General features: G+C 38.6%; 1 protein-coding gene across 2 annotated transcripts in view; it reads right to left on the minus strand.

Annotated features, from left to right (window-relative positions):
• Positions 1 to 24,868, minus strand: part of LOC121379446 (G protein-activated inward rectifier potassium channel 3-like) — an 80,635-nt gene that overhangs the window by 14,937 nt on the left and 40,830 nt on the right. Inside the window, exons 1-2 of one of the 2 annotated variants that reach the window (XM_041508090.1) lie at positions 24,396 to 24,761; positions 14,657 to 16,342 (exon numbers count right to left, since the gene is read on the minus strand). In XM_041508090.1, the coding sequence (XP_041364024.1) occupies positions 14,664 to 16,118 (1,455 nt within the window). In that variant the 5' untranslated portion in view covers positions 16,119 to 16,342; positions 24,396 to 24,761 and the 3' untranslated portion in view covers positions 14,657 to 14,663. Of the gene's footprint in view, positions 1 to 14,656; positions 16,343 to 24,395; positions 24,762 to 24,868 lie in introns of those variants that run through there. The other variant, XM_041508089.1, reaches the window with a different exon arrangement.

The following is a 24,868-nucleotide window of genomic DNA, read 5'->3' on the forward strand; positions in this document are numbered from 1 at the left end:
ATTTATATAATGAGTCGTACATTATATTTGCTAATTTTAATGATTTATATGATGAGTCGTACATTATATTTGCTAATTTTAATGAATATATATGATGAGTCGTACATTATATTTGCTCATTTTAATTATTTATATGATGAGTCGAACATTATATTTGCTCATTTTAATTATTTACATGATGAGTCTTACATTATATTTGCTGATTTAAAAGATTTAAATGAGGGGCAATAAACAAAGATTGGTAAAATATACACAGCTAGCTATTCAAAATTCATATTTAAACACTCTAGTATTGTATTAAACATTTAAAGGAAGAAAAAAGGAGACAGATAAAAGTACATCTATAGTTAAAAGGAGGTCTAGACAGTTGTTATTATAGTGAGCTATTCTCAGCAAACAATATATATTTCATTATCAGAGCTGACCTTATATAAACAGTTATGTGCCCTAGCTGAACACACCAATAAAAATACTTACATACAGTTGAACACAAGTACAAAATCAATTAGTCATAATGCTGATAATCATTCTATGTGCAAATCTTGAGTTAAAGTTAAAGTTTGTTTTGGTTTAACGACACCACTAGAGCACATTGATTAATTAATCAACAGCTATTGGATGTCAAACATTTGGTCATTCTGACTCGTAGTCATCAGAGGAAACCCGCTATATTTTTTTCTAATGCAGCCAGGGATCTTTTATATGCACTTTCCCACAGACAGGAAAACATATCATGGCCTTTGTCCAGTTGTGGTGCACTGGTTGGAATGAGAGAAAAAAAACAATCAGCTGAATGGATCCACTGAGGTGGTTCGATCCTATAACGCAAGCACCTCAAGCGAGCACTCAACTGACTGAGTTAAATCCTGCCCCTCACAAATCTGGAGAGTCAAAATCGAAATCAGAATTTAATTTAATTGCATCATTAACACTAAACCAGTTGAAGAAGGCAGCACATGCATAGCCCAATGGTAGGAGGCACATTGGTAGCCCAATGGTAGGAGGCACATTGGTAGCCCAATGGTAGGAGGCACATTTGTAGCCCAATGTTAGGAGGCACATTGGTAGCCCAATGGTAGGAGGCACATTGGTAGCCCAATGGTAAGACATTCACCTGAGATGCAAATGTATACAATTAAAAAAAAGCTTTTGGGCATGCTTCCATCAAAAAACTATTCAAGCATGCCTGTCGTGAGTCTGTCCAAGACAGGGATGCATTAAATCTCACACAGTGTCTTTTTATACATGTATATTGATTTTGTTTTGATTTTGATACATACATATACAGTGAACTCCGTCTAAACCAGATTAATGGGGAACTGTGCTGATATACACAGAGTGCTGGATTAGACAGGTGCCACAGAGTGGCATAGACATGGGGGTGGATGCGGTCCATGCTCCCGCCACCAATCAAACCTGATTTTTTAAAACCTGTATTAAATTTTATAAAATCATTCCATAATGCCAGTGCATGGTGCCACACAAACTATTTTCACCGAACAGTTCTTTGAGATCATGCTGGTTCTTGGGCCTAGCTTGGGATTTTTAGGTTGTACGCATACTTTTTCGGCAATGGAATAAAACACTATTGGCATAAAGCATACATGCATTTACATCATATATTTTAATAATAAAAAACAATTTGTAATCTCAGGTGGTACGCAGCTGCGTACCTGTGTATATGGAAGCTAGGCCCCTGTGGTTTAAACCAAACTCCAAATTACACAGATGCCAGTTGAACTGTCTGCAGTATAGGTGATGCCACACAATACAAGTGCCTTGTACAAAAATAGCCGATTGCATAGCAACCAATGAAATTGTAATGTTGTCTTGTCACCATTAGCTATTCTCATACATGGCATTTGTATTGTATGGCATTGCCTTAATGTTTAGCCACAGAATATCAGGTGTGAAACTTACTTTTTGTGACATCCAATAGATGATATGTATATTTGTGCTGGGGTGTCATTAATCATTCATTCATTCATTCATTCATGTTAACAAATGAAACAAAAATAACATAACAGTGTCTTCTGGGAAAGACACATAAAGGACCCTTGGTGATAACAGAAAATATATAAGTAGTATATAGCCTTAATGATGATACTTAATTTAATTGACAGAGGGTTCCACAACTGGCATATAGTCCAACACCTAACAGTCAGTGATTAACCAATGTGTTTGGGTGCCGTTAAACAAACGTTTGTTTTACCAACAATGTCTAAATCCTTTTAGCTTCTGTGCATTACTTGGAGTATAAAAAAAACAAAAATCTACAGAGTTATTCTGTCAGTGTACACATATATAACATAACTTTATGTAGGTGGTACAGGTGTGCAAACATGTAGGATCAAATACACACCGAATACAATGTTGGTAAACCAGCTCCTATTACCACACAGCCAAATAATACAGCAGAATTATGGTCCAGCTATGAAATAGGAAAGGCTCTTTCATTCTGTGAGACGACAGGTCTCAAAATAACCTGCTAATGGACTAAAGTCATTAGTCGTGAATAAAGGATAAAAACACAAACGAAAAAAAAAAAGTCAAGTGGAATAAATATCTGCCTGTCGTCATTCATTTTGCCAAGAGCCTCAGGGATTCCAGATTCATACAGTGGACCAATATGCCACAGGCAAGATGTTTTTATACACCAGTAATTACTATGGTCAGGACAGATGACTAGTACCGGTAAAGAAGTTTGTTATGTATAATCTATATTCGGTCTTTTCAGTTTTCGCGAAACTATGAGTTAATGATGGATGTAAAAATACGGGAATTACTCAATATACTGCATATACTTTTGATCCAAATGAGGAGCACTACAGGAACATTTTGTTCAGTATTGCGTCACGACTCGCTTACGCAAATTTCAGAGAAAAAAAGAAAGAAATGTTTTTTTTACAATGCACTCAACACATTTTATTTATGGTTATATGGCGTCAGACATATGGTTAAGGACCACACAGATTTTGAGAGGAAACCCGCTGTCGCCACTTCATGGGCTACTCTTTCCGATTAGCAATAAGGGATCTTTTATTTTCACTTCCCACAGGCAGGATAGCACAAACCATGGCCTTTGTTGAACCAGTTATGGATCACTGGTTGGTGCAAGTGGTATACACCTAACCATTGAGGGGTGGATGGGGGGGAGGGGGGGGGGGGGGGGTAGGGGAGGGGGTGGGTGGGGTGGTGGAGGCTGATTTTTGCCCGAAATTAAACAAAAGTGCCCGAATCTGGATTACAACGTTTATTCATATCAGCATTACTGCCAACCAGATTATATAGTGTTGCAAACGAATTGCCACACAATTTTACATGGGTTACAACTAATATTTTGGGTAGGATAATGAAAATAGGGGAAAAAGTGTTCAGGCCAGCTCATTTTGCCCGAATTTCTCCTTTGTTTTTGCCCACATTTTTCTCCAGGACTAGGGGGGGGAGCAGTTATCCCCCTGCCCCCTATCTTGTATGCTTATTTATGGATCTTAGTGTTAAAATCGCTTTGTAAAATGGGGCCCATGCAGCATGGTGCATAAATTAACATTGTAGTGTGTAGTTATTACAAAACTGGTCCTGTGAAATTCTGCTATGGTTTTAAAAGTGGGGTGGTTCTAATATTAAATTACCAATATTCAGAATGATGACTGTTTGGGGAATATGGATTGTGTATTTTACGTCCCACCCTTCTTCCCCGTTGTCGTCAACAATGCATCAACTCATAAAAATGAAAAGGGCACGACGGTGTATTGGCATTTACACTGAACTGCAAATAATCAAGTGTCAAGTCAACTTCAGTTATTTATGACCTTGGGTCCATTATTTTTGTCAATTACAACACAAAAGAGATTAACAACTGTCTGGAAAAATAACGCCCTCCTGACGTTTTAGTGTGTCCACTGCCCCAAAGGTAATGTGAGTGACTGAAGCTAATCGTTGCATCTCTTGACAGTTTCTGTGAAAAATAAAGTACTAGAATGGTATGGGATTTGCTTTAATAACATTTACTGCTTATTCTTCAACATTACTGTGAGCAAGTTACACAATAAAACAATTGTGCGTCATACATTACATAAACGAAACATCACATGCTAATTTATAGACCAATTGTTTGCTACTATGAAAGTAATTCCGGTGTCTTTTCAGCTCCATAAACATAAATCTATTTTATTATTTGTTTGTTTGAGAAACACATGTAATTAACTTTAACACCAAGGTGAAAAGAAATATTTTATTTAACGATGCACTCAACACAGTTTATTTATGGTTATATGGCGTCAGACATGTGATTAAGGACCATGCAGATATTGAGAGAGGAAACCCACTGTTGCCACTTCATGGACTACTCTTTTCTATTAGCAGCAAGGGATCTTTTATATGCACCATCACACAGACAGGATAGCACATGCTACGGCCTTTGATATACCAGTCGTGGTGCACTGGCAGGAACGAGAAATAGCCCAATGGGCCCACTGACAGGGATCGATCCCAGACCGTTACACCAAGGTAAGGACAAGTAGACAAGATTTTACCATGTTATTTATTGTTTGTCACCTGTGTGACATGACAGGTAATTTTTGTGGTCGCATTTGTGGGGTCAAAATATATTGAAAATGACCACTGGGTCCGACTTTGCTGGTCATAATCTGTAATAGCAGGGTGGTCTTAATACCAAAGGATTTCTACTGTAAAATAACAAGGAAATATTCTGGTCTTTAAAGTATTGGTCTTTATAGCAAGGTGGTCTTAGAACTGGGGTGGTTGTCAGGTGGGGTTTCACTGTAATATTTCATATAAACCATCTGATAATAATGAAAGTGCTCTTGGTTTAAATAGATTAATAAGTATATTACGGTCTCTGTGGTTTGTTGGTTTCTCTTATACAATGAAACCTGCCTAAACCAAATCATGCAAACGACCTGATATATTTATCTGATTTAGACAGGATCCCATGTTTAGAGGGTTGCATTTTAGAATATAAAAAATTTGAGATCATGAAACTTGGCCGGTTTTGACAAAGATTAAGGTTTGTTCAGGGTCTGGTTTAGACAGGTTTCATTGCGTGTGTGTGTGTGTATGTACATGTGTGTGTGTGTGCATGTGTGTGTGTGTGTGTGTGTCTGTCCGCAAGTGTGTGTGTGTGTGTGTATGTGTGTGTGTGCGCAAGTGTGTGTGTGTGCACGTGTGTGTGTGCGTGTACGGTATGTGCGCATGTGTGTGTGTGTGTACACGTGTGTATTTGTGTGTTTGTGTGTGTGTGTGTGTGTGTCTCTGTATGTGTGTGTCTGTGTGTGTGTGTGTCTGTGTGTCTGTGTGTGTGTGTGTGTGTGTCTCTGTATGTGTGTGTCTGTGTGTGTGTGTGTCTGTGTGTGTGTGTGTGTGTGTGTCTGTGTGTGTGTGTGTGTCTGTGTGTCTGTGTGTGTGTGTGTGTGTGTGTGTATGTCTGCGTATGTGTGTGTACACCAATGTTTTAAAAATACAATTTATTAGAAACACTGAACTGAGTATCATCCTACATGTTTGCACATCTCTACCACCTACATAAAGCTTGTTATATGTACATTGACAGAATAATACTCTTTATGGATTTTTTCTACCCACATAATGCACAAAAGCTAAAAGGATTTAGACATTGTTGGTAAAGAAATATTTGTTTTACAGCACTAGGCCAGGTCAGGCCATAGGGCTTAATGTGCATGTTCAGAGCAAGCTGTCATGGGCACAGGTGTTGACCCATGCTGGCTCCTCCGTCCAGGATAGGAAAGGGTTTGGGGTGGGTGGGAGGAGGGACCGCCCATGCTGGCTCCTCCGTCCAGGATAGGAAAGGGTTTGGGGTGGGTGGGAGGAGGGACCGCCCATGCTGGCAAGTGCAAGAGAGCACCAGCAGCACAACTATTTACAGCACACAAACAGATAGCTTAATCAATGGCTGTTAGATGTTGGACATATGATAATTGTGACCCCTTCTGTCATAAAAAGTTAAAGTTTGTTTTGTTTAACAACACCAATTAGAGCACATTGATTAGTTAATCATCAGCTATAGTTGTCAGACGAAACCCGCTACATTTTTCTGAATGCAGCAAGGGATTTTTAACATGCACTTTCCCACTGACAGGAAAGCACATACCACAGCCTTTAACCAGTTGTGGTGCACTGGTTGGAATGAGAGAAAAAAACCTATCAGTTGAATGGATCCATCTAGGTGGTTCGATCCATCGATACAAGTGCCTTAAGCTGGCTTCTGTGATAAAGGCTACTTGTGTTTTCAGTTAGCACCAAGGGTAATTTTTGTCAAAATATAGTCAACCTACTCATCTTGATATGTTTGTACTATTTTCACATACATGTTATTTGAAAAAATAAAAATAATAATAATATTAATTGGAAAAAAAATAGGGACAGTCCTTTTTCCTAGGTACAAAAATGTAGGGTTATGTATCTAGAAAACAAATATTTTTGTTTTGGCCTAAATTAAGACCTTTGAAAAAAAGAAAGAAATGTTTTATTTAACGACGCACTCAACACATTTTATTTATGGTTATATGGCGTCAGACATATGGTCAAGGACCACACAGATATTAAGAGAGGAAACCTGCTGTTGCCACTTGATGGACTACTCTTTTCAATTAGCAGCAAGGGATCTTTTATTTGTGCTTCCCACAGGCAGGATAGCACAAACCATGGCCTTTGTTGAACCAGTTATGGATCACTGGTCAGTGCAAGTGGTTTACACCTACCCACTGAGCCTTGCGGAGCACTCACTCAGGGTTTGGAGTCGGTATCTGGATTAAAAATCTCATGCCTCGACTGGGATCCGGACCCAGTACCTACCAGCCTGTTGACCGATGGCCTAACCATGACGCCGGTAAGACCTTTGATGTACAAGTCATGACGTACTGACTGGGATTGGGGACAATCAATCCTAGAACCCACTGTATTTCAGGTGTATTTTAGTCAAAGGGTGGGACATAGCCCAGTGGTAAAGTGTTCACTTGATGCACAGTCAGTCTAGGATCGATCCCCGTCGGTGCACCCATTGGGCTATTTCTCGTTCCAGCCAGTGCTCCACAACAGGTGTAACAAAGGCCGTGGTATGTACTATCCTGTCTGTGGGATAGTGCATAGAAAAAAGATCCCTTGCTGCTAATTGAAAAGAGTAGTCCATCAAGTGGCGACAGCAGGTTTCCTCTCTTAATATCTGTGTGGTCCTTAACCATATGTCTGCCGTCATATAACTGTAAATAAAATGTGTTGAGTGTGTCGTTAAATAAAACATTTCCTTCCTTCCTTCCTTCATTAGTTAACTGCGTAACGCAGGTTTGTACTATATATCCTGGCTACTATTCAAGACTGACTGGCTAAAAAACAGAAAGAGAGAAAGAACCAGAGTATTGTAAACAAAACTAGCTGTACAAAAGTCAGAGATCCCGGATAGTATCAGGTGGTGACGACATGACAACCCCAGACAGCTCTGACGTCATTGGTGATGTCAAACTCAGGGCAAAAAAGCTTCCAACTTGGGCGATTTTGTTTCAAACAACAATGCTCAACCTTTTGACTGAACTTATCTGTATGAAGACGGCATTTGCCTCATTGACATGAAACACACCATCAGCTATTTACTTAATACATATGCACTCCCGAGGAAGACTGCTTGAAATGACATGCATTTTGTAGTCTGTGCTCACAGGAATATACATACACAGAGAAACCTGCATTTCTGCTATCTGAGTAAAGTGGTCATTACTTTTCAAAAATAGGTGGATGTTTATTTGTTTTAGTGCTTATAATCCACTTAAGGTTCAAGCACCACGTCATGGACAACTATCTCTGGTCAATTCTTCACGGGAGAGGGGCAGGGAGAGAATAAGAAAGAAAGAGGAAAGAAAGGGAAGAGAGAGAGAGAGAGAGAGAGAGAGAGAGAGAGAGAGAGAGAGAGAGAGAGAGAGAAACAGACACACAGACACACAGACACACACACACACAGACAGGCAGACACACAGACAGAGAGAAAGAGACGGGGAAAAACAATGAGAGAGGTGTCCAACATGTGATCATGTGTGTGGGGTTATATCACTCAGTCGGTAGACCGATCGCCTGAGGTGCTTGCATCGTAGGATCAAATCACCCCAGTGGACCCATTCTCTAAATGGTTTTTCTCGTTCCAACCAGTGGCCCATGTCTGGTATATCAAAGGCTGTGGAAAAGATCCCTTGTTGCTAATAGAAAAATGCAGATTAAAAAAAATTTACCAATTGTTTGATATTCAACAACCAATAATTAATAAATCAATGTGCTCTAGTGGTGTCCTTAAACAAAACAAAATCAACACTTTGTTGAGAAAGGAAATATGCTACTGTCACATAAGCTACTGCTACACTTTGTTGAGAAAGGAAATATGCTACTGTCACATAAGCTACTGCTACACTTTGTTGAGAAAGGAAATATGCTACTGTCACATAAGCTACTGCTACACTTTGTTGAGAAAGGAAATATGCTACTGTCACATAAGCTACTGCTACACTTTGTTGAGAAAGGAAATATGCTACTGTCACATAAGCTACTGCTACACTTTGTTGAAAAAGGAAATATGCTACTGTCACATAAGCTACTGCTACACTTTCCCCGTAGCCTTCGATGCATCAAGAGGGCAGGACGTAGCCCATTGGTAAAGTGCTTGCTTGATACACGGTCAGTCTAGGATCGATCCCCGATGGTCGGCCCACTGGGTTATTTCTCATTCCAGCCAGTGCACCACGACTGGTATATCAAAGGCTGTGGTATGTGCTATCCTGCATGTGGGATGGAGCAGGGTTCATAGCCTTAAAGACCAAAGAAATTCAAAGACTTTCAAAGACTTTTACACAGCAATCAAAGACAATAGAATGCGATAAAAATACCAAATCAGTTTGTTTACACTGCTGTCTATAGCAAGAAATTGGGCTTTTTGTTTACATGCATCATGACAGGTTAAACCTTGTAACTGGAAAATATCAAGTGCATGCAGCTGTAAAAGTATTGTGTTATGATGGAGCTACGCCAGCAGAAAGAAGGTCAGAGTATTGATGTTGATTGAGAAAAATGAAAAATAAAATAAAAGAATGAACACAATACGAGAATTTAAAGACTTTAAGACTTTTATTACAATTCAAAGACTTTTTTCAAATTCAAAGATTTTCAAGGAATTTAAAGACTGCTATGAACCCTGTGGTGCATATAACAGGTTTCCTGTCTAAGACTATATGTCAAAATGACCAAGTGTTTGGCATCCAATAACCGATGATTAATAAATCAATGTGCTCTAGTGGTGTCATTAAACAAAACAAACTTTATCTATGATGCATCAGGAATGGGAAAAAATCTTGAGGCCATCAAGGACAATTAATCCTACGACTCAGGGGCAGGACGTAGCCTTGTGGTAAAGTGTTCGCTTGATGCATGGTCGATCTAGGATCGATCCCCGTCAGTGGACCCGTTGGGCTATTTCTCATTCCAGCCAGTGCAGTGCTCCACAACTGGTGTAACAAAGGCCGTGGTATGTACTATCCTGTCTATGGGGTGGTGCATATAAAAGATCCCTTGCCGCTAATCGAATAGAGTAGCCCATGAAGTGGCGACAGTGGTTTCCTCTCTTAATATCTGTGTGGTCCTTAACGATATGTCTGACACCATATAACTGCAAATAAAATGTGTTGGGTGTGTCGTTAAATAAAACATTCCCTTCCTTCCTACGATTCACCATACGGCTCATCACACTTCAAGCGAGTGCTCTACCACTGGGCCATATATCTCACTCCACACATTTGGAGAAAAAAACAAAGGTGAGCTGCACTCAGGTTTTAATGATAACGTTTAGTTGAAACTTTGGGTCTATCTTTCAGCTAATGAGTAATTCTGTACCTCAACCCATCTACACTCAGACAGGTGGCTGCTGCTAACATGAGATGTGTGCAGTATTCATGTTACAAACTCTGTGTCCGTGTGCATGCTGTCATGTTAAAAGATCTTCTTAATTAACTTCTATGAAGAAATTCAATCAGTTGCTTTCTTGTATTATATACCTGTAGTTTTGTTTCACAATTAATATATATGGGTTTTTCATTGCATATAAACTGTTTTTATTTATTGTGCTTTGATAATTAGAAAAGACATAAAGTCGGCCAGACAGACAGACAGACAGAAGAGATAAAAAAAAAAAAAATTATACAAATAAAGAAACAGATATATTTGTTGGTATATTTGTTGGTACACATGTGTGTATATATACGGTATATATAATGTGTGTATATATACGGTATATATATACAAGTTAACTTCATATGTAATATACCAAAGATAATTATACAAATCTCAAAAAGTACCATCACTTGTAAAGTATGAAAACAAGGTATTATATACATAAAGTAGCTTTACATAAAAAAAAGTTTGTTTTATTTAACGACGCCACTAGAGCACACTGATTTTTTATCTCATCATCGGCTATTGGACGTCAGACATATGGTCATTCTGACACTGGTTTTTTTAGAGGAAACCCGCTGTCGTCACATAGGCTATTCTTTTACGACAGGCAGTAAGGGATCTTTTATTTGCACTTCCCACAGGCAGGATAGCACAAACCATGGCCTTTGTTGAACCAGTTATGGATCACTGGTCGGTGCAAGTGGTTTACACCTACCCATTGAGCCTTGCGAAGCACTCACTCAGGATTTAGCTTTACATATTCCTGTAAGTATTTCACTGAAATGAAAATGGAGCAGCCAATCTTGATAAAGAATGTGTTACTAGATTGCTACAAAGAAACTCTCACCTTTTCTAAAAACAAAAGGAAAAGAAAGGAGAGGAATATTTGTTTAATGTACAACACCTCAGCACATTTTAAACTGGAATATTTATTTAACAACACCTCAGCACATTTCAAACTATGACTATTTAGTATCTTACATGGTTATTTCAATAACTGGTTGAGAGAGAAATAGAGCTTGAACCAGCTGCCACCACAAAGACTACTCCTTCTGATAAAGCAGCAAGGGATCTTTTATATGTACCATCCCATAGACAAGACAGTACATACCATGGCCTTTGATGTATCAGTCATGAGACACTGGCTGAGATAGTGGGGAAAACCGACTCCACTGAGGGTAATCGACCCTGCTACCTACTGTGCCTCAGACAAGCACTCTACTACTGAAATACATCCCACCACCATCCACAACCCACTGCCCTTTACAAAAATGAATGGTTTGTTTTGTTTGACGACACCACTAGGGCACATTGATTAAATAATCATAGGCTATTGGATGTCAAACATTTGGTAATTCTGACACATAGTCATCAGAAAAAAAAAGGAAAGAAATATTTTATTTTAACGAAGCACTCAACACATTTTATTTATGGTTATATGGCGTGAGACATATCGTTAAGGACCACACAGATATTGACAGAGGAAACCTGCTGTCGTCACTTCATGGGCTACTCTTTAAAAAAAAAAAAAAAAAATGAAAGACAATAAATAATCTGAACTCTGTCATCAAATAAAAATTGCCGAAATGTTTGGGAGCAAAAACACTGCTGTTAATGTCACACCTTTCGGCATCAGTCCAATTAGTTAACAAGGAGATGGACTGCTGGTGTCGAAATCGGTTCTCGTTTGCAACAACTAATTTTCAAATCATCCCAGCTTGGCCAGTTAGCTTTAAGTGGTAGTTGTCTAACGTAATTAACGAGTTAACCCTTCCCAGACACACCTGATATTTCAAGGTAAATGTGTTTTCAGTTCGTTTTGTGTGTTTACATTCCAGCAGGTAAAAGATTTTTTTAATAGGATCTCTGATCTGAAAACACAGCAGTTGTGTACCTAATTGCTGAAATAGGTAAAGGTAATCCAGATAAAATTGTTCCCAGTAGATGTTAGGAAGGAAGAATGTTTTAATGCATATGGCTACTTATAGAATTGGTAATTTTGTGCTAAATTATATGTATGATAGAACAGAAAGGTGGTCTAATCCATATCAGTTTTAAACACTAAATAAAAACAAATACAAAAACTGATGAGTATTAAAATGTGGCTTCATATATATATATATATATATATATATATATATATATATATATATATATATATATATATATATATATATATATATATAATATATATATATATATATATATATATATATATATATATATATATATATATATATATATATATATATATATATATAATATATATATATATATATATATATATATATATATATATATATATATATATATTTATCCTATAACATACCCATGATATCCATGTCATAAACCCATGTGATAATTTAGTGTATTAACACAGTTAATAATGGCATGCACATTTGCAAGGTCTCTAGGTAATAATGTGTTGCTGTGCATGGGTCTTTTCTTTACAAGCCAACAAGACCTGTATATACCGCAGCATAACGTTTTCATAAGATTTAGTTAAAATGCGTGATATCAAACTAATTTGTGCTATTTGTGATGACGTCATATTACCGATTGCAGTGACTTTAGTACTGTAATTTACTAAATATCAAATGAAAATGTTATTTTAGAAGTGTTATAGGATAAATAGAATTCACTGCTCATGTTCTTTAATATGTAAAATATCAACCTCGTATAGTTTATTGATATTTGTCTCGGCAGAGCTAGATTCGGTTGATATTTTCTATGTTAAAAAACACTCGTGACGAATCTGCTATATATTAAATATTTGACACCCAATATAAACCAATGGCCTCTTGTGATATTGTTATAAACAAAAAAAACTTTAACTTTTAACTCTGAAAAGATGGTTGCTAATAATAGCCATGGATTTATATCTCACTATTTTGGGCGCAAGAGATTTCGGTGTGTTCATAATACAGCAAGGTCTTTTTAGTGATGTGATATGTTATTAACAGCTGCTGAAGGACTGAAGATGTTAAGAAATGCATCTCAAGTTATTTTAATCAAATTAAATCTTAACATTTTGAGTTCAACATGTACAAAATGTATGTACTTAATATGAGTGTGCTTAATTTTGGCAAATTTATTTTAGGTACAATGTTTACATTGCAAGCCTCTCAAAATTGCAAGACTGATTGTTTTATTCAGATAGTGTTCACATACATTAAACCCATTTTTTAAATAAAGATTTTTGCATATTAAATTTAAGATATCATTTGTATGGTTGTGATGTGTCTCTCTCTGTCTGTCTCTCTGTCTCTGTCTCTATCTCTCTCTCTTTCTCATACACACATACACACACAAAACACACACATGCACGCACACACACATGCACGCACGCACACACACACATGCACACACGCACGCACACGCACACACACAGAGGTATATAGTTTATGTAAATGTTCACTTTGGTCAAATACAGGTCATACAGACTTCAGTGCTGTACCAGCCTTGGTGGTATAGTGTTTAATCCATCAGACATAAGGGTGGCAGGTTTGGGTTTGCATCCTGGTACCGGCTCTCACCCAGAGCGAGTTTAACGACCACTACATTGACTTCTTTCTCACTATCTCACTAACCCACTGTCCTGGACAAACAGCCCAGATAGCCAAGCTGTGTGTCCAGGACAACATGCTTGAACCTTAATGGGATATAAGCACAAAAATAAGTATAAAATAAAATGAATAAAATTCAGTGCTGTGGTGGGTAAGTCACGATCTTAAGACTGTTATATGCAGCCTGGGAATCACATCCCTGCACTTGCCACTTGTAACTCAGTTTCAATGAGAATGTAAAAACAAAAATACTAAAAGCTAAAATTTATATTAATCAACACCCCAGTCCCTCTGGTTTGGCTACTTCAATGATAACATTTCGGAGAATTTCACCACCATTGCGTGAGGATGCAGAAAATGAAGAGGTAATTAGTTACCAGGGGAGGTAACTCTTAATATATTTTAGTATAAGCAAAGGGCTACTCTTTTCAATTAGTAGCAATGGATCTTTTATATGCACCATCGCACAGACAGGGTAGTACATACCACGACCTTTGATATACCAGTTGTGGTGTACTGGCTTGAACGAGAAATAGCCCAATGGGCCCATTGACGGGGATCGATCCCACACCAATGGGTTTGTCCAGGACACAGGGTTTGGAGTCGGTATCTGGATTAAAAATCCCATGCCTCAACTGGGATCCGAACCCAGTACCTACCAACCTGTAGACCGATGGCCTAACCACGACGCCGGTTTGCTAAAGTACCATGTCAGTAATATGTCACTTATTTCGATTTTGCTAAATTTTCAGATCACTAATATTTTATAATTTACAGTATATTGAAGGAAGGAAATGTTTGATTTAACGACACACTCAACACATTTTATTTATGGTTATATGGGGTTGGACATATGGTTAAGGACCACACAGATATTGAGAGAGGAAACCTGCTGCCGCCACTTCATTTGCTACTCTTTTCGATTAACAGCAAGGGATCTTTTATATGCACCAACCCACAGACAGGATGGAATATACCACAGCCTGTTACGCTAGAACGAGAAATATCCCAATGGGTCCACCGACGCGGATCGATCCTAGACCGACCACGTCTCAAGCGAACGCTTTACCACTGGGCTACATCCCGCCCATACAGTATATTGAATAATTGTATATAATTCAACTCACCTGTATGTCATAGCAATGTTTCCGACTCCTCCCTCGTTTCTATCTCTGTACTTGAACTCCTCTTACTGTGAACCGACGAGTCAATATCAATACCCATATCGTCAATATCGTCGTCATAGAATTCCGTCTGGGCAAACCCGTGTCGCTTGATCACGTATGGACTGGACTTGGATCCAATCGAAGTGTTCTCATCTTCGTCGATGAAATTCGAATCGGGACACGTGCCGGTGGCAGTCATGTCTGCAAGTTCTTTGGCACTGCACGGTGGAGTTTCTACTGGAATGGTATTGTGGAACCGCGAGAAGTCAATCTGGTACTGGCCGTTCTCCTTCTGGAAGGTGACGAGCCGCTCAAAGCGGTGGCCCCAGAGGATCTCCCCCGGGAGGTAGGAGCTGCGAGCCTGCGTGGTCATACCCGTGGACTCGACAATTCCCTCGAGAATCACGATCAGCTCAAACTGTTCCCGGTGGAGGTCATCCGGAGACATCTCGTAGAACGGACTGTTTGCATCAATTTTATGTACAATGATCACGGGCCAGACGAGGAAGAGCCTGTCCCGGCCTTCGTTGAAGCCCAGGTCGACATCGAACTGGTACAGAGGCATCACCTCGCCTTCCTTCGTCACTTTCTTTTTGATCAGCACTGACCGGATGTGGGCCTCCACTATCTGCGACTTGCGCATGTCGCCCACGCGGAATATAAGGCATAACTCACCATCCTGCTTACAAAGACAGGCGTTTTTACTGAACATCAAGGTCTCAGCGCGCTTCTTCGGCCGGGAGAGTTTCGCGAACACGATTCCTGTCATGAGCGCCTGGCAGATGACTCCGAAGCATGACTGGAACATCATGAGAACGATGGCCTCGGGGCACTCCTCCGTGGTGTGGCGGGACCCGTACCCGATTGTGTGCTGCGTCTCTATGGAGAACAACAGCGCAGAGATGAACGAATAGATCTCCTTCACGCACGGCTTCCACTTCTTGTCGTCCAGGTGGTCGAGGTCCCCGTGCGAGAAGCACACCAGCCACCATATCACAGCAAAGGTGAGCCAGCTCAAGGTGAAGGCCAGCGCGAACAACATCAGGTTGTACCTCCACTTGATGTCGACGAGCGTCGTGAAAATGTCTGCGAGGTAGCGCCTCCTGCGTTTGCGAATGTTCGTCTGCGTTATGTTCACCTCCCCGTTCTTGTAGACGAGTCTCCGTCGCATGCGCTTTGAGTAGTGCCGATCGATCCGCCGGCTCGTCGGTCCGCTGTTCGCTAGGCGGGTGTGGCGCGACGCGTACTCCAGGAACGAGTCCTGGGAGCACCGGTGGTTGTCGTGCTTCGCCCCATTCTCGAGGAGGTCTGGCTCCGGCATTTGCATCAAGACCGGTCCGTTCGTTGGCCCGTAGGTGGTGTCCATGATAACAGTCTGCATCAGGCTGTTATCCGATTGGCTGCACGACACACCTGCAACCATTCACAGCCAATAGAATTCCAGCACTCTCAGACATTAAAAGAAAGCTCCTGGTCTATTGGATAAAACCATGGGTTTTTTCAGGTGGAAAGACAAACGTTTTTAAGTGTGGATGCCGTTATGTTTTACTGTCAGTAATCTTTGGCTTGTTGGTCATTTCAGGAAGACATAGAATTCATCACAAACTGCAAAACCACTGCATTCTGATGACCTTGGCCTGCTTCAACCTGAAAAATAAGAATTAAAAAAATCAGCCGGGTCAACATTAGAAATAATGCCGATTTTTATAACTTGATTCATTTGTAAACTTTATCCCATCTCAAGCTTGTTTCACATATTCCTACTATTTTTTAATTTGTTGTTGTTTTTTGGTGGGGGGGGGGTTGGGGCTTTTTGGAGGGGGGGGAGAGTTCCATTCCTTTTTTAAAATACATGTATATGTAATGTAGTATAAAATTAATATAAAATTAATAAAGAGATAAAAAATAACATTGTTAAAAAAAATCTGGACAATCTTGCACGGTCTTCATACAAAATAATGTTTGCTTGCAAATTGACTTCGAATTAATTTTCATAATGACAGCTAGCAAATCAATAACTATTAACTTACTTACTCCTGTTTATTTAACAGATTCCTTTCAATCAAAAACTCCTTACAATATGTCTACATATACATTAAGGAAATATATTAAAATGTTACAATATTCAAGAAGTAAAATATCTGCTACCTGAAAGCAATGTTTACAAAGAAATATTGCATAAGGATCAAACAATTAACCTACCCCCACCCCCCACCCCCAATTTTTTTTTTAAATATATATTATACCTTCGATCATTCTGTAGTTCCTAATATCACAGGAACTCTCTGTATTGGTAAGCACACAATTATTCACACAAACAACCGCCTGTCAATGTCAATGAAGGCAATCACAGGCAAACAACAAAACCATTTCAAAGACAATTTAGTCTCTGGCCCGATCTGAAGAGAGCAGGAATGGTATAAAAAAACACCGTTATAAAAGACCTGGTTAAACATTAGCATATGTTTTGAGAAGGGACCAACTCATGATTGATAGCATGTGGCTCAGCCCAAGCCCGGTTTGTTGATGCCTGCAGACTGATTACCAGGTTGCCACTTATTAACACCAGCGATCAAGTGGAAGGAACAGACCAACACGAAGAAGTGTTTTGTCATTGTGCAAGTGCTGGCGAGAGTTATCATGTATCTGATTGCCATTGCAGTTATCATGTATCCGATGGCCATTATGTGGAACTGGGCTAAAACAGATAAGGAAGTCAACTTGACACCATGTATGTACATGTATGTATGCTATTGGTTTGGAGACAATTACCACATACATGTACATGTCAGAATTGGATGGTCATTGGGATAACTATTGTGAAAAAGGATGGGATGTAGCTCAGTGGTAAAGCGCTTGCTTTATGTGTGATCGGTCTAGGATCGATCCCCTTCACTGGAACCATTGGGCTATTTCTTGTTCAATGTGCTCTAGTGGTGTCATTAAACAAAACAAAACAAAACTTTGGATGGTCTTTGAAAAATACAATTGAACTGGGAAAATAATACTTAATAGAAAGAAGGAAAGAAATGTTTTATTTAACGACGCACTCAACACATTTTATTTACGATTATATGGCATTAGACATATGGTTAAGAACCACACAGATATTGAGAGAGGAAACCCGCTGTTGCCACTTCATGGGCTAATCTTTTCGATTAGCAGCAAGGAATCTTTTATATGCACCATCCCATAGACAGGGTAATACATACCACAGCCTTTGATATACCAGTTGTGGTGCACTGGCTAATACTTAATAGAGAAATAAAAATATGCTGACTATCCTTTACAAATATTTAGACGATTTGTCAAGAGGATTTGATTAAATATAGGAAATATCAATGGAGGCTTTGTTAATCTGTATAAGTGTATGCAAACTTTTATTTGTATACCGATCTTAATGCGAAACAAAAGTTGACGCCATCGCCACCTATGGAAAAGTAATACTTACTTGTATAATATACATCACTTTTCACTTTGTAAAGGCACAATAATAAATTTAAAATCACTACATGAGAAACAAGAATCCCAAGGAATTAGATGTCTTGCATACTATGATTCTATTCAGTATCGACCGGCCTCGGTGGCGTCGTGGTTAGGCCATCGGTCAACAGGCTGGTAGGTACTGGGTTCGGATCCCAGTTGAGGCATGGCATTTTTAATCCAGATACCGACTCCAAACCCTGAGTGAGTGCTCCGCAAGGTTCAATGGGTAGGTGTAAACCACTTGCACCGACCAGTGATCCATAACTGGTTCAACAAAGGCCATGGTTTGTTCTATCCTGCCTGTGGGAAGTGCAAATAAAAGATCCCTTGCTGCTAATCGGAAAGAGTAGCCCACGAAGTGGCGACAGCGGGTTTCCTCTCAAAATCTGTGTGGTCCTTAACCATATGTCTGATGCCATATAACCATAAATAAAATGTCTTGAGTGTGTCATTAAATAAAACATTCCTTTCTATTCAGTATCGCTGATAGTTGCATCCATAGATGTTTATCTCAATGCAAAAACTTTTAATTTAATAAAATTTTAATATTTTTGAATATGCATTGACATGAATATTCATAGATGCAACTATTAATCAAATTTCTATAATGTAGACAAAAATGACTATTTGAAATCAGAAATTAAGACTTAGACAGAAATACATGTACCATACAATGTACGAAAACTGAGTACCTTTAATTTAAAAAAACCCTCTTGCATATACATTTTTACTTTTCATGATAAATAGAGATATATGTATTTATTATATAACATTTAGTGAAATATCTTAAAATATCAGTGAAATAAAATTGTTATCAGTCGGTCAGTGAAGATAACACATTTTATAACAAAAATTTCATTATTTCACACTAAAATGTGTTATCGTCACTGTAGAAAGTGTTATCTTCACTGTAAGAAAGCCGGAACTATTTTGCTGCTGGCATTTTAAAAATAAAGGTAAACTGCCAAAAGTTATATAATAAATAGTAAATTTCATGTTTTTTGTCAAATATGATTTATATCTCATCGAGTGAAGTTTGCAATCATATGTCACTCATCGCGACTCGTGAGATATGATTGCAAACTTCACTCGATGAGATATAAATCATATTTGACAAAAAACATGAAATATCCTCTATATATAGACATAGATCATTATAAACTATCTAGATACTGTAAACAAGTACAAGTACATGCACAATTAATGCAACAATACATGTATATATATGTATACATATACATTACTAAATTCTAGTGATGATCACTAAATTTATACAGCGCTTAGTTATAACTGATCAATCAAAAACACCTTCAAAGAAACCGCAACTGTCTTTAAATTAGCTCACTATAACGTTTATCACCCTTTGCACGAGGGTGTTCTTCGACATAAAAGAACTTTTCAAATCTGTTAAGCAACAAAAATCTATTACATTATATCTTAACGAAACATGGCCAACATCCAAACTGAAAATTAGAAGTATTGCCATTTCCATTTTAAGACAGACAAAAAAGATGTTTTGGAGAGATATGACAGTGCTATACCATAACCCTATGAGATCATTTACCTTTGAACACAAAACACTGGTAATTTTCTAGAGTAAAACAGTCTGGCAAAGTGTCAATTTTCAACCCCAAAGTAAAGTTATCGTGATAACTTAAGACACTCATCTGAACCTCACAGCCATCTATTACATAATCTTTGTCTTTACCTATTCAGATTTCATCTGGCACACGTCATCAAACAAAAGAGAACACGAAACCCCCCAGAAATTGAAAATGTTGAATAGTAAATTTGATCTGCTGAGATTTCTGTTATTTATATGGTCCACCAATTTCTTTTCACTTGATTCTATCATATTTCTCCAGTTATTCACCTGTCACTGCAATACTCACTATCTTCTTGTCTCCGTGCAGTAACAAACAAAGCAATCACGTAAAATCTCTAACCCATACCTTAGTCTTTTAACAGATGATTCATCAGATTATTTAACAAATGTCAAACACTGATCCAACATCTTTAATGAACCACCAAGATAAAGTTCCAACTACTGACACAGTTTTATACCATGTAAGAAAAGGTCATTAACATTTCAGAATCATTGTAAAAAGAATATCTTTAGCACACAAAATACATACATTTTGAAATCTTTTAAGAAATTAATGAATCAGTGAATGAATGAATGCATGGATGGATGGATGGATGGATGGATGGATGGAAGGATGAATGAATGAATGAATAGAATACATGAATTAATATTTAATGACACCCAGAAATAAAAAATACATTGTCTGCTGGGAATTAATTAATATGTTTCATGTACTGGTACTGGTATTTAAGTATAAACGGGCGGGACGTAGCCCTTTGGTAAAGCACTCACTTGATGCGCGATCAGTCTGGGATCAATCCCCGTCGGTGGACCCATTGGGCTATTTCTTGTTCCAGCCAGTGCACCATGACTGGTATATCAATGGCCGTGGTATGTACTACCCTGTCTGTGGGATGGTGCATATAAAAGATCCCTTGCTGCTAATCGAAAAGAATAGCCCATGAAGTGGCGACAGTGGGTTCCCTCTCTTAATATCTGTGTAGTCCTTAACCATATGTCCAACACCATATAACCGTAAATAAAATGTGCTGAGTGCGTCGTTAAATGAAACACTTTTTTTTTTTAAAGTATAAACATGGTATCCCACTACTGCCACCATGCACACTAGTATAGAAGGACCACAATCATCTATAACAATAAACGTTCCATCAGCAAGTTTATTCATGAAGCCCAGGAAACTAACATACTGAAAAATGTAAAATGAAGAAGTTTGTTTTGTTTAATGACACCACAAGAGCACATTGATTTATTAATCATCGGCTATTAATTGGATGTCAAACAATTGTTAATTTTGACACATAGACTTAGAGGAAACCTGCTACATTTTTCCATTAGTAGCAAGGGATCTTTTATATGCAGACAGGATAGCACATACCACAGCCTTTGATATACCAGTCATGGTGCACTGGCAGGAATGAGAAATAGCCCAATGGGCCCACCAACAGGGATCGATCCCAAACCAACTGTGCATCAAGCGAACGCTTTACCACTGGGCTACATCCCACCCCCTGCAAAACGAGATCCAAACTAGAAACAAAATGTTAAGCAAAAAAATCTAGGGATCTTTTATTTATATGCATTTTCTTACAGACAGAACAGTCTTTGATATATGCTAGTCACGAGGAACTGGTTGCATGGTCCTACATCCTGCTCCAGCCAAAACAAATATAAAAAAGATATGGCTGAAAACTAAAATATGTCGTGTTTTTGTTTTTTTATTATTAGCATGGGCGTAATTCATTAAACTCTTGCAATTTAGCTATTTCGCAGGGGAATGTAAAAACACTTGCAAGGACAATGCAAAGCTGCTTAAGAGAGCTTTGTGAATTAAGCCCATGTACATGTATATGTTTAATAGCTGTAGTACCTATAATTCATGTAAACTTGTATGAATAATGCTAATTACACTTTATAAAATTTCAAGTTACCATATTGCATTATACAACATAAAGTAAAACTAATCGTGTTACACAATGTACAATAATTAAATTTAAGATTTTCCATAAATTGCATAAATCTTAAATATTGGAAGGAACATAGCTAAACTATAGCCATTATCACACCATCTGTATATTGCAGAAGAAAAAAAAAACCAAACAATAACAACCACAACACATGCATGTACTTCAAATATACCACAAGTAGTACATCTGTAAACCTACTTATATGGTCATAAACATATAATGGATCAATTACCAAAAGGGGCAGGTAAAGTGTTCGCTTGATACACGGTCGGTCTGGGATCGATCCCCATCGGTGGGCCCATTGAGCTATTTCTCGCTCCAGCCAGTGCACCAAATATGGTATATCAAAGGCCATGGTATGTGTTATCCTGTCTGTAGGATGGTGCATATAAAAGATCCCTTGCCGCTAATTGAAAAGGGTAGCCCATCAAGTGGCGACAGCAGGTTTCCTCTCTCAATATCTGTGTGGTTCTTAACCATATGTCCGACACCATATAACTGTAAATAAAATGTGTTGAGTGTGTCGTTAAATAAATTCCTTCCTTCCTTTCTTCCTTCCTTCCAATAACCAGAAACAGTTTAGTTTTTAAGGTTGGCCTAGTAGGATACAAAAGACAATGTTAAAAGACTGGAACACCAAACTATGCAGAAGACATTACCACTGTATCACAACAGATATGTATCAAAGGACGTGGTACATGTATGTACAGACCAGCATCAGTGGTGTAGTTTAGTTAAGCCATCAAGATTTTAAAATAGGTTTGTTTTGTTTAACGACACCACTAGAGCACATTGATTAATTAATCATCGGCTTTTGGATGTCAAACATTTGGTAATTAAAAGCAAATGTATTTAACGACACACTCAACACATTTTATTTTACGGTTATATAGCGTCAGACATATGGTTAAGGATCACACAGATATTAGGAGAGGAAACTCGCTGTCGCCACTTCATGGACTACTCTTTTTGATTAGCAGCAAGGGATCTTTTATATGAACCATCCCACAAATGGAGTAGTACATACCACGGTCCCTGATATGCCAGTCATGGTGCACTGGCTGGAACGAGAAACAGCCCAGTGGGTCCACCGACGGGACCGATCCCAGACCGACCGCAAATCAAGCAAGCGCTTTACCCATTTGGTAATTATAACTCGTAGTCATCAGAGAAAACCCACTACATTTTTTCTAATGCAGCCAGGGATCTTTTATATACACTTCCCCACAGACAGGAAAGCACATACCATGGCCTTTGTCCAGTTGTGTGTACCAGCCTCAGTGGCATCATGGTTAGGCCATCGGTCTACAGGCTGGTAGGTACTGGGTTTGGATCCCAGTCGAGACATGGTATTTTTAATCCAGATACCGACTCCAAACCCTGAGTGAGTGCTCCGCAAGGCTCAATGGGTAGGTGTAAACCACTTGCACTGACCAGTGATCCATAACTGGTTCAACAAAAGCCATGGTTTGTGCTATCCTGCCTGTGGGGAAGTGCAAATAAAAGATCCCTTGCTGCTAATCGGAAAGAGTAGTCCATGTAGTGTCGACAGTGGGTTTCCTCTAAAAATCTGTGTGGTCCATAACCATATGTCTGACACCATATAACCATAAATAAAATGTGTGGAATGCATCGTTAAATAAAACATTTCTTTTTTTCTTTGTCCAGTTGTGGCGCACTGGATGGAATGGAAAAAAAACCCAATCAGCTGAATGGATCCACCGAGGTGGTTCGATCCTGCAACACAAGCACCTCAAGTGAGCACACAACAGACTGAGCTAAATCCCACCCCCATCAATACTTAAGGCTGTTAGGTACTGGATTTTAATCAAATTATAGTAATAGCTAAAGCAGATGAGTTACCGGGTATATTCTCAAAATATTTCTTAATATAAGCACACCCAAATGCATGTGTATTAGATTTGAATCAAATTAGCTTGCAAAGAAGACGAGTTACAGGTATATTATCAAAATATTTCTCAATATAAAAGTTTGTTTTGTTTAACGACACCACTAGAGCACACTGATTTATTAATCATCGGCTATTGGATGTCAAACACATGGTCATTTTGACACAGTCATAGAAAGGAAACCCGCTACATTTTTCCATTAGTAGCAAGGGATCTTTTATATGCACCATCCCACAGACACGATAGCATATACCACAGCAGCCTTTGATATACCAGTTGTGGAGCACTGGCTGGAACAAAAAATAGTCCAATGGGCCCACCGACGGGGATCGATCCCACACAGATCGCGCATCAAGCGAGCGCTGTACCACTGGGCTATGTCCTGCCCCTTATTTCTGAATATAAGCACACACACACACACAAATTTCATGATCAAGACCCAGATGTACATTGTATGTGTGCAATATCTATGAAACACTGAAATCAAAGGTATCACCATCATTAGGCGTTACTCTGAAACTAATTAACAACACCTGGCCTTCAATCAACTAATTAGCCATAAGAAAATCAAAGGTATATCATCACGAAACAAACTAATTGACAAATACCCTACCTTGAATATCCGGTCACACATTCTTCACACTGAATACAAATCTGATTTCAAATGGATATATATATTCCGATTGTAGACCAAAGACCACAGAAAGGTAAACAAACAAAAAACAACCCCTCACCTACACTAGACCAAAGCAGGTAACACAACAAGGTTCTTTCTTAGTGGTGGATAATAATTACTGTGTCCACGCCTGTTTTCTTCCACCTGCATTCACAGCTAGCGTCCAACCAGAGCTAATCTTTTTCTTTCTTTCTTTCTTTCTTTTTCTTTTCTTATTGTCGGCCAAACTTCAGTAATCAGTTTATTTTCACGAAGGCGGAACAAAACAAGTGAATAATCCAATACCTGTTGCAACTAATAGTGACCAGGTAAATACTGCCTCCAGAAGGATTTGGAGGTGGGGAAAAAATGAGATCTTAACATTCAGTTATATATACAGCATGCAAGCTGATGAAGCAATGACAATGCTATTTACTTAGTCTTTCAAACAACTGAGCCGGATTACACAGGCAGGCTGTATAAGCAAATGCCAGAGGTTACAAGAGTGTTACAGAACTTACAGTAATTTTTTTTGTTGTCTGAAGAGAAGCA

The sequence above is a fragment of the Gigantopelta aegis genome, chromosome 8, assembly GCF_016097555.1.
Source record: "Gigantopelta aegis isolate Gae_Host chromosome 8, Gae_host_genome, whole genome shotgun sequence".
Taxonomy (NCBI): domain Eukaryota; kingdom Metazoa; phylum Mollusca; class Gastropoda; order Neomphalida; family Peltospiridae; genus Gigantopelta; species Gigantopelta aegis.